Source organism: Theileria annulata, chromosome 1, assembly GCF_000003225.4.
Source record: "Theileria annulata chromosome 1, complete sequence, *** SEQUENCING IN PROGRESS ***".
Classification (NCBI taxonomy): domain Eukaryota; phylum Apicomplexa; class Aconoidasida; order Piroplasmida; family Theileriidae; genus Theileria; species Theileria annulata.
The window spans coordinates 1,530,369-1,543,760 of record NC_011129.2 but is presented as its reverse complement, the minus strand read 5'-3'; the positions used below and the strand labels follow the sequence as shown (position 1 = coordinate 1,543,760).

General features: G+C 33.5%; 8 protein-coding genes across 8 annotated transcripts, besides 10 other annotated features; 3 read left to right on the top strand and 5 right to left on the bottom strand.

The window, feature by feature from the left end:
• Window positions 1-10: 10 nt before the first annotated feature.
• On the bottom strand, window positions 11-870 carry TA20440 (uncharacterized protein; the record flags this gene model as incomplete). Its single annotated transcript, XM_949154.1, has 3 exons — window positions 11-643; window positions 731-790; window positions 823-870. The coding sequence occupies 3 exons, from the start codon at window positions 868-870 to the stop codon at window positions 11-13; spliced, it is 741 nt and encodes a 246-aa protein (XP_954247.1).
• Window positions 32-85: a sequence feature (3 probable transmembrane helices predicted for TA20440 by TMHMM2.0 at aa 4-26, 143-165 and 223-240).
• Window positions 257-325: a sequence feature (3 probable transmembrane helices predicted for TA20440 by TMHMM2.0 at aa 4-26, 143-165 and 223-240).
• Window positions 761-790: a sequence feature (3 probable transmembrane helices predicted for TA20440 by TMHMM2.0 at aa 4-26, 143-165 and 223-240).
• Window positions 805-870: a sequence feature (Signal peptide predicted for TA20440 by SignalP 2.0 HMM (Signal peptide probability 0.957, signal anchor probability 0.001) with cleavage site probability 0.615 between residues 22 and 23).
• Window positions 823-861: a sequence feature (3 probable transmembrane helices predicted for TA20440 by TMHMM2.0 at aa 4-26, 143-165 and 223-240).
• A 717-nt stretch (window positions 871-1,587) lies between the features above and the next one.
• Window positions 1,588-1,653: a sequence feature (Signal peptide predicted for TA20435 by SignalP 2.0 HMM (Signal peptide probability 0.997, signal anchor probability 0.002) with cleavage site probability 0.787 between residues 22 and 23).
• Window positions 1,588-2,426, top strand: TA20435 (uncharacterized protein; the record flags this gene model as incomplete). The annotated part of the gene is made up of 3 exons (XM_949153.1): window positions 1,588-1,702; window positions 1,801-1,967; window positions 2,046-2,426. The coding sequence occupies 3 exons, from the start codon at window positions 1,588-1,590 to the stop codon at window positions 2,424-2,426; spliced, it is 663 nt and encodes a 220-aa protein (XP_954246.1).
• A 311-nt stretch (window positions 2,427-2,737) lies between these two features.
• Window positions 2,738-2,881: a sequence feature (Signal anchor predicted for TA20430 by SignalP 2.0 HMM (Signal peptide probability 0.016, signal anchor probability 0.777) with cleavage site probability 0.015 between residues 48 and 49).
• TA20430 (uncharacterized protein) lies at window positions 2,738-3,789 on the top strand (the record flags this gene model as incomplete). The annotated part of the gene is made up of 5 exons (XM_949152.1): window positions 2,738-2,828; window positions 2,860-2,941; window positions 3,061-3,122; window positions 3,276-3,335; window positions 3,398-3,789. 5 exons carry the CDS (start codon window positions 2,738-2,740, stop codon window positions 3,787-3,789), a joined length of 687 nt encoding a protein of 228 aa, XP_954245.1.
• Window position 2,828, top strand, in TA20430: a sequence feature (1 probable transmembrane helix predicted for TA20430 by TMHMM2.0 at aa 31-50).
• Window positions 2,860-2,918: a sequence feature (1 probable transmembrane helix predicted for TA20430 by TMHMM2.0 at aa 31-50).
• A 59-nt stretch (window positions 3,790-3,848) lies between the features above and the next one.
• TA20425 (uncharacterized protein) lies at window positions 3,849-4,684 on the bottom strand (the record flags this gene model as incomplete). The annotated part of the gene is made up of 2 exons (XM_949151.1): window positions 3,849-3,962; window positions 4,016-4,684. 2 exons carry the CDS (start codon window positions 4,682-4,684, stop codon window positions 3,849-3,851), a joined length of 783 nt encoding a protein of 260 aa, XP_954244.1.
• Window positions 4,685-5,175: 491 nt separating this feature from the next.
• TA20420 (uncharacterized protein) lies at window positions 5,176-5,892 on the top strand (the record flags this gene model as incomplete). Its single annotated transcript, XM_949150.1, has 2 exons — window positions 5,176-5,556; window positions 5,617-5,892. 2 exons carry the CDS (start codon window positions 5,176-5,178, stop codon window positions 5,890-5,892), a joined length of 657 nt encoding a protein of 218 aa, XP_954243.1.
• Window positions 5,806-5,874: a sequence feature (1 probable transmembrane helix predicted for TA20420 by TMHMM2.0 at aa 191-213).
• A 114-nt stretch (window positions 5,893-6,006) lies between the features above and the next one.
• Window positions 6,007-9,005, bottom strand: TA20415 (sir2-like histone deacetylase, putative; the record flags this gene model as incomplete). The annotated part of the gene is made up of 4 exons (XM_949149.1): window positions 6,007-7,425; window positions 7,517-8,091; window positions 8,130-8,759; window positions 8,843-9,005. The coding sequence occupies 4 exons, from the start codon at window positions 9,003-9,005 to the stop codon at window positions 6,007-6,009; spliced, it is 2,787 nt and encodes a 928-aa protein (XP_954242.1).
• Window positions 9,006-9,041: 36 nt separating this feature from the next.
• On the bottom strand, window positions 9,042-9,929 carry TA20410 (uncharacterized protein; the record flags this gene model as incomplete). The annotated part of the gene is made up of 4 exons (XM_949148.1): window positions 9,042-9,198; window positions 9,257-9,542; window positions 9,588-9,686; window positions 9,806-9,929. 4 exons carry the CDS (start codon window positions 9,927-9,929, stop codon window positions 9,042-9,044), a joined length of 666 nt encoding a protein of 221 aa, XP_954241.1.
• Window positions 9,930-10,119: 190 nt separating this feature from the next.
• On the bottom strand, window positions 10,120-12,676 carry TA20405 (elongation factor 2, putative; the record flags this gene model as incomplete). The annotated part of the gene is made up of 2 exons (XM_949147.1): window positions 10,120-10,437; window positions 10,517-12,676. 2 exons carry the CDS (start codon window positions 12,674-12,676, stop codon window positions 10,120-10,122), a joined length of 2,478 nt encoding a protein of 825 aa, XP_954240.1.
• Window positions 12,677-13,392: the final 716 nt, after the last annotated feature.

Sequence of the window (13,392 nt, the reverse complement as noted above, 5' to 3'; positions counted from 1 at the left end):
GTGTGTTGTATCATACTTTGTTTAAAAGTTTATAAAATAGTAGCGAAACTCCTCCGTGAACAATAGCAGATAATCCACCGATAAACTCCCGAAAATCAAATGTGAGTAAGTAATCGGAAAGTAACAACCAAAGGAGTAGATGCTTTCTCTTTGTTTCTAAAAGACCAAAGAACAGAACCTCTTCATCAAGGTTATTAAAACAAGAAGTGCTGATTAAAGAACGAGAAAAGAAATTAAAATCAAAATTGTAATCAAAAAAAATAGAAGATACAAAAGCAAAAAGAGCGCTCAACCAAAAAACCTGCATAGTAGGTGTAGAACCAAGTTGAGACTCCATGTCTCTCATGGTCTTGTAAAGAGTGAGTAAATTCAGTAGGGCATGACCATCGAATCTTCTAATTAGAAAAAGGTTCATGATATTCTTCATGGACTCGGATAAATTATTTGGAGGCCTTCCTAGAGGTATCTCCGAAAAATCTATACATTTCGTCCAAAAGGCTGTTGAAATACATAACGATGCCCCGGTTACAGCAAAGGAAACTGGATGAGTCCGAAACTCATTTATGATACTACTAGAGAAATTTTTAGCCTTTGATTTTGTTGCGTTCACTAACTCTTTACACCTTTTATTGTTAAAATTTTCCTGAACCAATATTGTAACTAAAATATCTGTAAGCTAATAGTTAAATACGCAATTTTAAATTCTAATTATGTGTAAAGTTGAAAGTACCGAATATGATTTGAAGTTCGTCTTATTATCTAAAACTGTGATAGAAAGGGAATTGTGAATCTAAATTGTTTTAATGTAAATCATAAACTTACAACAGGGTATATTATTAAAAAGGGTAGGTATAGTAATAATTTAGCCATTTAGATACAAGATTCTAGTACGCTTTAACTCACACCATTTATTACAAATAGTAATCTAATTTATTATAAATAATGAATAACATAAAGAAATGATAAAATGTGTTAAATAAGTTTAAAAAAATAGTAAAATGTGGATTGATAAAAATCTAAAGAATCTTGTGAAATTGATAAGGGTTTTAAAAACTTAGGATTCCAATGGTGTGTATGATTACTAACAGCAAGTATGTATCAGTTGAAATTTTATTACGTTATTTCTCAGCATAAATAAAATTTAATATGTAAAATAAATATAAAATTTTAAAAATCTGGAAATTACCAGTCATACTGAACTAGTAAAATATTTGAGGTATTTAGTTTATTTATGTTTAATTTTAATTTTCAAAAAAAGTCCTTAAAATATGTGTCTTTATTCCTATAGCATCGGTCCTCCTGTGTTTGTATCTAGGTAGTATAATATGACATTGCACCCTAGTGGTAAAATGCTATTGAGTGCTAATACCGTTGTTTTTTTAGAAGGTCAAGTAAAAGTGCTTGGAATAAGTTTTATTTAATAATTTTTAGTTTTGGTTATTGATTTCTAATATTTAACTTTTGATTTAACAGTTTCTCATCCGACGCAGTTGAGTGAATATAACACTTTTTGCAACATTACACAATTGATCCTGAGAATAAAACACATTTGATTCAAATAAAACAATTTGAACAAGAATTTTAAAAATGAACGCATCGCAAAGCGTTTTGCTCATTGCGTTTCTATTCTTCTCACAATCTTTAGTACACACCTTCAAACACAACAGCTATGCCATTGATAACTCCTTTCTTCAAGATAACGGTATCATTATCTTAATTAATGATTATTACTATATTATATAGACTTAATTATGTAATAATATTAACCATATAACATAACAGCATATATGTAATGTGTAGTATTGGATGAAGCCAATGAATTGAGTGAATTGTTTTTGTCGGAACTTGAGACATTTAACAACAATGTGCTCGAAAAGTTAGCGGACCGTCTTGTCAATGTCCTCAATAATAAAGGAATTGACATGGACTCACCAGACAACGTTAAGAATCTCTACAATTTCCTCCAAGTAATCATTATATAAATAATTATATTATTATTTTGTTACATAAAGTTATTGGTTTGGAGTATATAAATAAATGTTTAGAATGCTGAACTGGTTGACGCTCCAACACAAGAAAAGCCAAAGTCGTTTAAGCAGAAGCTATTGTCGGGACTTAAAAAGGCAGCCAAAGGAATAGGTAGAGAAGCTCTGATCCACGCCACAAGGGTATTAGTGGGATATGGAGTTAAAGAAGGGATGCCAGAACTTGAAAGGATCGTCAAAGTTTCACTCACCTCACTTCCTGTGAATCTCAAAGTTGCCATAGCTCCGATGGTCTACGTCTTGTTCAGAAACCTGTTCAAAAAGGCTAAGGTGAAAGCTCCGCCAGGCTTCTCATTGAAGGAAATTATACTCTATGGACTCAATGAACAAGATAAACAACTTGCTCTAAAGTATATGGCCAATGGTGTTAAAGATATTTAAACCAAATACTCCGATTTAACCCTTTTATTCTGATTTAACCAGTTTGCTCTGATTTAACCGTATAAAAAAGTATACAATTATTTTTACAAGGATTTATGAAATTACCAAGATTTAACAATAAAAATAGGGATTTAACAATACTTAAAGGATTTAACAATACTTAAAGGATTTAACAATACTTAAAGGATTTAACAATGCAAATAGGGATTTAACAAATTATTTTAACCCCAATTAATAAAACAAACCCTAGAGTGCTGAAAAATTAATGGTGTTTTATATTCATTTTATACATTATATAATAAATTGTTTTAATGACGGAAGTAAGAGATGTTGCCAAGTCCTACGAAAGGGCTAGAAGTACGTTTACACTTTTATTCACAAGAATATATTTTAACAATAAATGTGCAAAATATTTGTTAATGTAATTTTTTAGACGCCACAGTCATGGCTGCTGGATATTTGCTTTTTTCTGCTGCCGTTTGGGCCTTTTTTACCAGTCCAAGGAAACATGAATGGTACACTTTTACCCATAACTAGTCATAATTATCCTTATTGCTTTCTAATCATCCCCAATTTACAGATAATATCCAGTTAATATAATTTAGTGTTACTTGTGTATAATATTATTGTCCAGGGTTGATGTACTGTTGGACTATGCTAACCATAGAAGGTCACAATATAGTGGTCTGTGGTCCCGTTTAACAAGAAGATTTTAATTCCTTTAATTTACTAATTATTATATTTTATAATTTATAATGCCTAACAACGTAAATGTCAAGGTAATAAAGAATTTGTTGAATGTGTTTGGCAATTTCAGAAATTTAAGGGCTAAAAATGCTAAATTGTTAGATATTAACAAGATTCCTAATTATTTTCAAAACTATACTAAATTAACTTTATACTTTGGAGGTTAAACCTAGTTAATTTCTATGCACATTTACAAAATATTAGGAAATAATTAATTGATACAGATTGGAGAAGGATTGAATCAGACTGTTTGTATTTGAGGGATAAACGGGATCTTGATAATTTAACTGTTTTGTCAAAGATTTCTAACCGAAAAACAGTTGACAGTGACTTAAAACTAGATAATGAAGGCTTGGTTGAGTGTGCTGGAGTCATTGAAAATTGCAAATTTGTATACTTCCCGAACCAGAAGAACACAGAAGAACATGAAAATTTAAGTTTACTGGTACCGCTAGACCTGTTTTACTCTGAAATGTATAACTCAACTGATGTAAATTATGTTAAAGATAGTAAGGGATTTGTCGCACATTTGAACAGTTTGGGATTTAATAAGATATTACTTTGCTCTGGTAATAATAATGTATATAATTTTTATCATAATTTATTAAAATACTAATTTCTATGCGATTAGTTATTTTTACAATTTATGCTAAATATTTTACAAGTTTATATTGGCTAGATTGGAATTTTATCAAATTTTGATATTTTCCTCTTAAACTCTTCATGAGCTTTATCCCACACTTTACTAAACTCTGAGTTGTCCACAACTTTTATCTCTTCCAAATCATCCTAATATAAATTAAATATAAATTAAAAATAAATATAAAATGTGTATTTAGTACCTTGAAAAGTTTGGGCCACCAAATAAAACAATCTTGGATGTCGACATGTTTGTGCACATTAACTTTAATGAATTTACGCCGTTCAACTTTAGTAAAATACAAAGAACATTGAGAATTCTTGTCCTTATTAACAGAGTTTGAGAACGATTTCAAAGCTTCCCAGTCAATGTCCAGAGTCACAATTTCCCAATTCCAAAAATTCTCATCTTCTTTAATCTTACTGTAAAATTCTTTAGATAGTATCAATTCAGCTGATTTGTCGAAATTGCCCTCCAAACAACTAAAATCGTTGGAGCTCTTGACGTTGTATACTTTTATTGAGCATTCATCGAGTTTTACTTGTAGTTTTAGGTAATCAAAGTTAATTAGGAGAAGAAAATTTACTTCATATCTATCTTGCGTAAATATATGAGAATTTACTGTTACTATACCGTATAATACACTTTTATACCATTCTTTGTTTAAATCTAGCCTGGAGGTATTGCCACCTGAGCCAGTATTGGAAGATAATTGAGTGGAATTCGAGTTATCAGACTTGTTTACAATAGAATAACCCCCATTTTGTATAACTACCTGCTGGTTTTTATCCAACTTGGTGACATTTATCTTAGATTCCTCGTCATCGTCTGAAACCTCCAACTTATCCCACTTAGAATAGTCTATAGTCATGTTCTAGCATTCATGATATAATTTTCCACTTTAAATTATTAATTTACTGAGTATAAAATGTTTTTAAAATGTTAAAATAGTAAAATTTTAGTTGAAATTAAAATATGAGAAATTGGTCTATTTGTGGAAACTAATCTACAGATTCTTGAAAAGCTCTAACATTTAAGTAATTAGAACTTGAAATAATAGAGAAATGGAAGGATTTAAAAATTATTTCCAAATCTGGTCCAGGTACATCTTGGGTGACGTGTATCAAGATCACAAAAGATTTTTTTAATTTGAGTATATTTTAAATTTTTTAATATGTTTCAGAAGTTCGTTTTTTATTCAATTTTCTGAAATTTTTCTGATGTGTCGATTTGCTTAGGTTTTACTGTACCATAGTGATATTGTATTTAAATTTTTGACTTTCAAACTGTAAAAAATACCATATTTTTAAGCTTAAATAAATTTTTAACTGCAGTGTAAAATATATTAGAATTCAGTGAGAAATGAGTATTTATCAGAGCGAAGAGGAGTTAGATAGACTATTGGTCCAGCTAAAAGGACTTTTGATAAAGTATGAGAGCCACAGCTCAAGCGCCCAGAGTGACAAATACGCCGAAGGTATTTTAATTTATGAGAGGGCGAAGTGCGCTGAAACTGCGTACATAAAGGAGATTGAAAAGCTCCAGCAGCAGTCCAAGGAATCGCATAATCTCCGTTTACAGGACAAACAGAAGATTTTGAACGAGCTGAAGTTAAAGCTTGATCATTTGAAGAGTCTGGTTGAGTCGAATCAGGAGAAGTTATCTGACAAGCACCTTGATTCGAGCTTGCCTTACAGTAATAAGCTAATCGTTTGGGGCAACGAAATCCAAGATAAAACTCAGGTAAAATTTTATTTAGTTTATTATTAACATAAATATTGCTTGAAATTTAAAATTGTTTAGGATAGTATAAACAGGATACGTGATTTAACGATAGATAGTGAGAAGATTGGAGCTGACGTGACAACTGATTTGGAACAGCAGAACGAGAGTTTGAATAGAATCCGAGTTACGATTCACGGCGTTGACGAGAACTTGGCGACTGCTAAAAGCACAGTCAAGTCGATAGCAACGGCAATTCTTAAGGACAAATGTACCATTATTCTCGTGGTCACAATTATATTATTGATTGTATCAATTTCACTTTGTATTTACTTTTTCAGGGACATTAAGACCTAATTTACTCTAATTCATACTTTTTTACCAATATATGTTTTCCTTAGTTATAAAGTCTTGATTATAAAAATACTCGGAATAGAATAGTATAGTATAAAGTATTAAAAAAATAGTGTATTAACGACATTCAAAGAGATCTGAGAGATACTTAATGATCCAGAGTGGTAGGAACTGGTGAAATAACTTAATGATGACGTAGTGTTCAATCTTGTCCTCGCCAATGTTGTGGCTATTTGAGTAGTAATAACTGTCAAGAGTGTTTAACTTAAGGATATAATTGATGGTGTTGAAGACCAGAAGTTCAAAGACGTTAATGGACTTCATCTGCTCGGCGTCCTCATCCTCTAAACCCGATGCATTGTACATGCCGCAAGGCGCTGAATTTGTATAGAACTCGTATAGAGTATTGAATTTGAATAATTTATAGTTATAATTGTTCTGCTGTAGGTGTGCTGGGATTTCAGTCAGAAGCTGACCGAGTTGATAATTATCAACTACAAACAGTTTAAGAGGTAGTGATGATTTTACTGATAACATGAAGTCACTGATATCGACCCTTTTGTTCATGATTATCTTGTTGTTTGACATATTGATCCACTTTAACTTAATGCACTTGTTTAGTATTATTTTATTAAATTTACTGCTGTTGAATATTTCATCCCACATGTTTATTCTCCTGTTAGTTCTGTTATCTGTTGTATTTCCTGACTCACTAACTGTGTTCGTGTTAATTATGTAATTGTCATAATAATTTTCCAGCATAGCCACGAGGTTATTGTATTCCTTGCTATTAAATGAATTATAAGAGTTTGGGTTATGTGGTTCATCGAATGTCGATTCTGAGGAATCTGAACTCTTCATGCCATTTCTTTTCTCAAATTCCATCTTTTCGTCACCGAAACTATAACTTTCACTCATATTTAACACTTTTTCATATGAATCTTCGGTTAAATTTTCAAATTTTATCTTTAAATTTTTAGTTTCTTCGTAATCCAATGTGTTCATGTCCAGGTTGGGACTAGTTAAGAAACTTTCCTCCATCTTGTATAAAGTAAAATTACCTGTCTTCCTGAGTTCATAATCTGATTCCCTATATCTTCTCTTTGAATATTTTCCATCTTCTTGTTTGGGTTCTAGATGGTATTGATGCTGTTGTATGAATTTATGATACCATAGGTATGATAATACTGTTAGGGACTTGTTAAGTTTTACTTCAGTGAAATTGTTGTGTTTTCTTATTAAATCCAGGTATCCAACTAGTCTGAACGGCAGTTGTTTTTCTTGGTATAAATTTGAGTTAAAGTACACTACCATTTTTTCTATGTTTATCAGGTTCACTCCGTTTCCTATCAAACTACTTTTTTCGTGTTTTTCTGGTGAGTCTCTGTAACTATTACTGGAGTGATCGTAGTAGTCTGGGTTATAGAACGTCTTGGATGATTTTACTAATCTTCTTCCATTCGTTGCGCAAATGTCAAGTTCCCAAATCTCACCCTTAAACAGCACTATTCTTTCATATGGTATTTCAAAATATAACTAAATCAATTATTACATTTTGTATTTGTATTGTATGTGTGGTAATTATACAATATATAGCCATATTTCTTATATATTAATATTAGATTACCTCAGTATCATGGAACAGGGTTAATTTGAGCCTGATAGTTTCCTTGATTGTAATTTTATAAACTCCTTGCAATTTGTTGATGACGTGTATGTTACATTTTGGTCTGTATTCTGCGCTGTCGCTGAGGAATTCGACAGATTTAATACATGAAGATTTCATTATTACTACGAGTCGGATGTTCTGTTCATTTGTTTTTGTTGTCACGTTTGCCGTGTGGTTGTACTTGAGAATGAATAGGTGTGACTTCTTGAAAAATGTCGGCACCTTAAGATTGAACTTCTTCAGTAAGTTTGTGCAAATTTTGTTAATATCTTCGTGAATGATGAGGTCACATTCGGGATCAAGTTTGGTACTTTGGTAGTTGATTATTATGAGTGGCGAGTCGTATTTTCTGTGATAGTCATTTGAGGCGTAGTGGCACGCAGGTTCAATATGCAAACTTGAGCCCATGACCACATGTAAATCTGACGACTCTGATTTCAACTTCGATGTCTCCTCATAATATTGTTCGTAACAATCAAACCAATCAAGAACCACATCGGTTAATACATTCAATGGTGGAAACGTGCATAATCCTATACACAGCATATATAAATACGGAATAGGAACATACCACATAGATCACCCGTTGGTTTAAATGATATGGTTGGAGAGACATAGTTCCTTTGATATCGCTTATGGCAGAAAAGACATCTTTGTACAAAGACGTTACCGTGTAGTTCTGATAATTTGTCAAAAGGTATTCCTGAGACTGCATGTAGTCCGTCAACGTTTTGTGTTATTATATACCGTATTTTCTTCCTCCTTAATAGCTCCAGCAGACACAGGTGTGATTCTGATGGCAACGCTAATATAAACTCCACTATTTTCCTTTTATTATTTCCATAATATACATAATCATTATCTTCCTTTTCCACTCCAGTTTCTTCATCTTTTTCATGTTCTAAATTTGTTTCTTCATTCTTTAAAGTATCTGTATAGCATGCAGTTGACTCTTTTTCTGGAATATCACATGAATCAGCTTGGCCTGGTGATGTGTTATTCATTGAGGGTATACATGCTGAATCTGTTAACTTCCTTCTTTTCTTAGATTTTGTTAAAGGTCCGTACTGTTCATTTTGTTTTTCTCTACAATTTGTATCCTTGGCTTTATCATGTTTAGTGTTTGTATTGTTCATCACTGTCCAAATACCTGATGGACCACGAAAGTCAGGTATTCCAGAGCCCGTTGAAACCCCGGCACCTATCATTTATACAATTAAATTAATCATAATAGATAGTAGAATAGTGTAGTATAGATAATTATGTTATTGGTGTTGGAAGTACCTGTATGTATAATTGTATTATTGGATTTCGAGAGATATTCATAGAGAAGGTTAACTTTCTTGGTGACTTGTTTGTTCGTGTCGAATAATTCGTCTAAACCCAGTGGCCCTTTATTGTTATTTTTCTTTAATCTACTTGCATAATTATATGCACTATTTGTCATTCTTAAAATATTTCTATGCTATATTCTTTTAAGGAATTAAAAGAAAAGTGGTTTTGACGTAATATTTTCGATGTATTTATGGAATTTTTGGTTCTTTTTAAAATAGTCCAGTTCCAAATCTTTGTGTAGATAGACTTTATAAACCTTTTTGTTACAGCCTATTACTGGGCACTCTATAAAATTCCTATTCCTCCTAAAACACAGTGAATTGTTGTTTAAACTGGGTATCTAATCAACTAGTTGGGAGTTACAAGAATTGCAGAATGTTGTTACGTTCAAAGATGTGTTCACAGGTATTATTGTCATCACAGTACTTTTGTGTAACTGGTTGTATGATTGTGCTTCTTGAAATTGGGCACTGGTCTGAGAAGGTTGACTTCAGCTCTTCAATCTGGAGTTCTTCGGAATCCGTCGATGCCCTTCTTCCAATGCTTTTTGGTGACTCCGACCTTTTACTAGTGTTATTTAAAATCTCTGATATTATTTTGTGTATCTTATTAAAGTTAAAATTATCTCTTTTTTCAATGTATTTGATGCCTTTAAAATGGTTAATATTCTAATTTTCTCTGGGTCGAGACTTACTCTTATTGGTATTGTTATTCTCGAATTTGTTTAAAGCTTCGATTTCAGTATATAAATTATTAAATATTTCCTTCAGTACATTACAGCTCTCTTCAGTCCCTATTTCCATCATATACCATTATATATATTTAGTTGTATATACACATATATGATATTATACGGTATACATAAATTATATTATTCGTTAAGATTATATTTGTTGTATATATTGAAGTTACCGAAATATTTGTGTGCGTAGGTGAGTGAGAGTAATTGATTTGTCAAGATATATAAATAGTCGTTGTACCTTGACCAGGCCTGTGTCATTCCAAACAGTTCGTTTTGTACGTCATTATTTTCCATAATGACATACCATGAATATTTCCTACTCACATAAACTGGAACTTTTGCTTTTCGCTACTTTACAACTTGTATTTTTTCATAGAATCTCGTCCAACACCACACGTCACATCCACGGACTAATATTCCAAATATATTAAATATCACTCAATTAAATTAGACATTTATTTAATATATATTCTTTAAAGGGTGATTAGAGTTTATCGTAGTAATTATCAAGTGGTGGGATTTCTTCTTTTAGGCCTTTTCTGACTCTGATTTGTGTGATGATTTCGTTGAGTTTCGAGCCTTTTTCCAGAGCGTCTCCGTTCACCAGTTGCCAGTGGTCAAACACACATTGCGGGAAGGCTTGGCCGCTAGTTGAGGCCCTTAACGCAGTTGTGAACCCAAAGCTCTCAGAAACTGGTAGGTATGCCTTGATCTCCACCAAGGGTGTTCCTGACCTATTTTCCTCGTGGAATACATGACCTCTCCTCTGATTCAATGTACTATACACTCCTCCAACGGCATCCTAATACACCATAAGATACTATTATTTAGCTAAATAGAAAATGGTTAACTACAGTATATAATATCTAGTGGGCTTATACTTGAGGGCAATTGATATCTACTAGGAAGATTGGTTCCTGTAGTTTCGGTTGTGCTGTTAATTGGCATGCGTATAGGCACCTACGACAGGTCGGAAGTATCTGACCTGATCCTCTGTGAATGGCATCTGCGTGCATTGTGACGTCGAGTAGGTTGAAGCGTATTCCGCGCATATTCTCGTCACAGAGTACACCTTCCTTTGTGGCCCACTGGAACGCGCTGTTACAGTGGTCCTTGATCTCAGACAAATACTGCACACCAGAAGTCATGTCAACCAGCAAATTTGGTCCTGTGGTTTCAGGTCCAAAACACCAAATTTTCTGAGCTGCATTTTTATCCCAGCCGAAGTCATCTGCTAACTTATTTGCTCTCTCCTTCACATCATCCCTACTAGTTATCACACCATCTTCGATGGCTTCTGACAAACCTTCTGCGAAAGGTTCAGCCTTCATATAAAGCCTATTATGTTTGTTTGGGCTTTTGCTTAAGCAGGTCATATGGGACTCAGATGACACAGTTTCCCTGTAAGATACCACCGGGTCAGAAACTGTGAAGTCGATTTGGGCATACTCATCCCTCAAATCTTTAAGACAAATCTCGACATGCAATTCTCCACATCCAGCAATTATATGTTCTCCACTTTCCTCAGTTGTACATAATACCAGTGGATCACTTTTACTTAATTTCTTTAAACCTTCAACCAGTTTTGGCAACTCTTTGCTATCCTTTGGTTTAACTGCCACTCTCACCACTGGACTAACGGAGTACTTCATATCTGCAATGTTATGTGCATTTTCGAATGTCGTGATTGTACCACTCTTGAGAATGTACTGGTCTACTCCAACTAAACAGCATGTGTTTCCACATGGCACGTCTTGGATTTGCTCAGTGTATCTTCCCATCATCAACACTGTTCTCTGTACATTCTTGACCAGTAAGTCAGTTTTATCGCCTGGAACATATTTTGGGCCTTGAATTCTCACTTTTTGGCCAGTTGCTACTGTACCTGAAAACACACGGCCAAAGGCATAAAATCTACCCTTATCACTGGTAGGAACCATCTTACTTATGTACATCATTAGGGGTCCATCTGGGTCACAGTTCCTTATTGCATTGGCGGCCTCGTCGTCCATAGGTCCCAGATACAAATTCTCAACTCTGTATTTCTGGGCCTCAAACGGCGATGGTAAGTGACTGACAATCATTTGTAGCAAAACGTCACCAGCTGGGAGCCATATCTGCATTACTCTCTTCAACAACTGTTTTCCTGTCAACTCCTTATCTTCACCCTTTAACTCTACTCCAATACTCTTTAACTGTGGCAGATATTTATCCTTATCTTCATTAATTATATTGGTAAATAATGAACATATTGGCTTCATTATAAAATTGCAAAAGGCTCGTTCTGGTGCGTCTGGCGATGCTTCGCTTAGCCATGCCTTTTTCGTTTTACTGAAGAAATGGTCTCCCCAGAGGTAATGCATCATCTTTTGCTTACTAATTCCGAATTTGGTATTGTATATTTTAGCAAAAGTTTCAATTGTGAATGCCCAGCCGTGAAGTCCTGAACCGAAGGAAACTGTTCCTTTTTCTGGGTAAACTTGGACATCTCCCATCAACTGGTCATTGTACGTTGCCACAATAACGTTTACGTTCTCAATGGTGTGGAGGAAAGTCGTATAAATCTCCTCCGGACCCATTTGTAGCTCCAAAAGTGCACGGTCGACCTTGTTTACGTGGAGAACTGGCCTTATACGCTCACTCAAGGCCTGGCGCAAAACAGTCTCCGTCTGAACACACACACCTTCAATCGTGTCGACAACTACCAGGGCTCCGTCTGTAACTCTCAATGCTGCTGTCACTTCGCTAGAAAAGTCAACGTGACCGGGCGAGTCAATGAGGTTAATCAGAAATGGCTGAACTCCTTTTCCATCATCCAAATCATGTTCAAAGTACATGCTTATTCCTGTCGACTTGATAGTAATGCAACGTTCTTGCTCGTCTGCTCTGGTATCTGTGAACCTTGCATCTCCGGCATTTTTTGCTGCTATGATCCCAGCCTTTGACACCAAGGAATCGGTCAGTGTGGACTTTCCGTGATCGACATGGGCAATCACTGACATGTTCCTAATGTTTTTAGGATTGCCCATAATCTCACGCATTTGATCAACTGTAAAATTTACCTATAACACATTACAGTCCTTTGGTATATAGAGTCTAGTACTATGATATTATAAATATTTTAGTAAAAACTAGTCTTAAATGGTATTATTTATTTAAAGGTACCATTTTTATTAATTTTTTTTATTAAATCAATTTTTCATTTAGGTTTTAAAAACTTCGTTTAGAATTTTAAGGTTCCTACTATAAATAATTTATAAATTTCAGTGAAAGGTAAGTAGATAATAATAATCTTCATCACTAGTACGGGTCTCAATCAATAATTCCCCACAACCAACGTTTTATCAGATTCCCTACTGATTAGAGAACTTAGAACGATATTTCTATTTCCAAAAGGCTTAAAACTCTTGTATCATTGGTAAAAGCTAGAAATATATCTGGAAAATACAATTTTTATGTGAACACATTTAAAATGTTTCAGGATTCCACTCTAATTTTAGTAATAAATTTTCTATAACCATTTGGTTTTTACTTAAATTTAACTGTTTTTGATATTCAGTTCATAATATCTCAAATATTTCACGAATCTACTTTATAAACTTTTTATTCACTGGATTCTGACTAATTACACAAATTTTTAAAAATTTTTACTATCTAAATTATCTAATGGTGTTTTAATGATTTTTCTAACAAAATTATATTTTTCTGAGAATCTGATTCCCCTTTTCCCTTTATTATACTATTAACCATATATTTT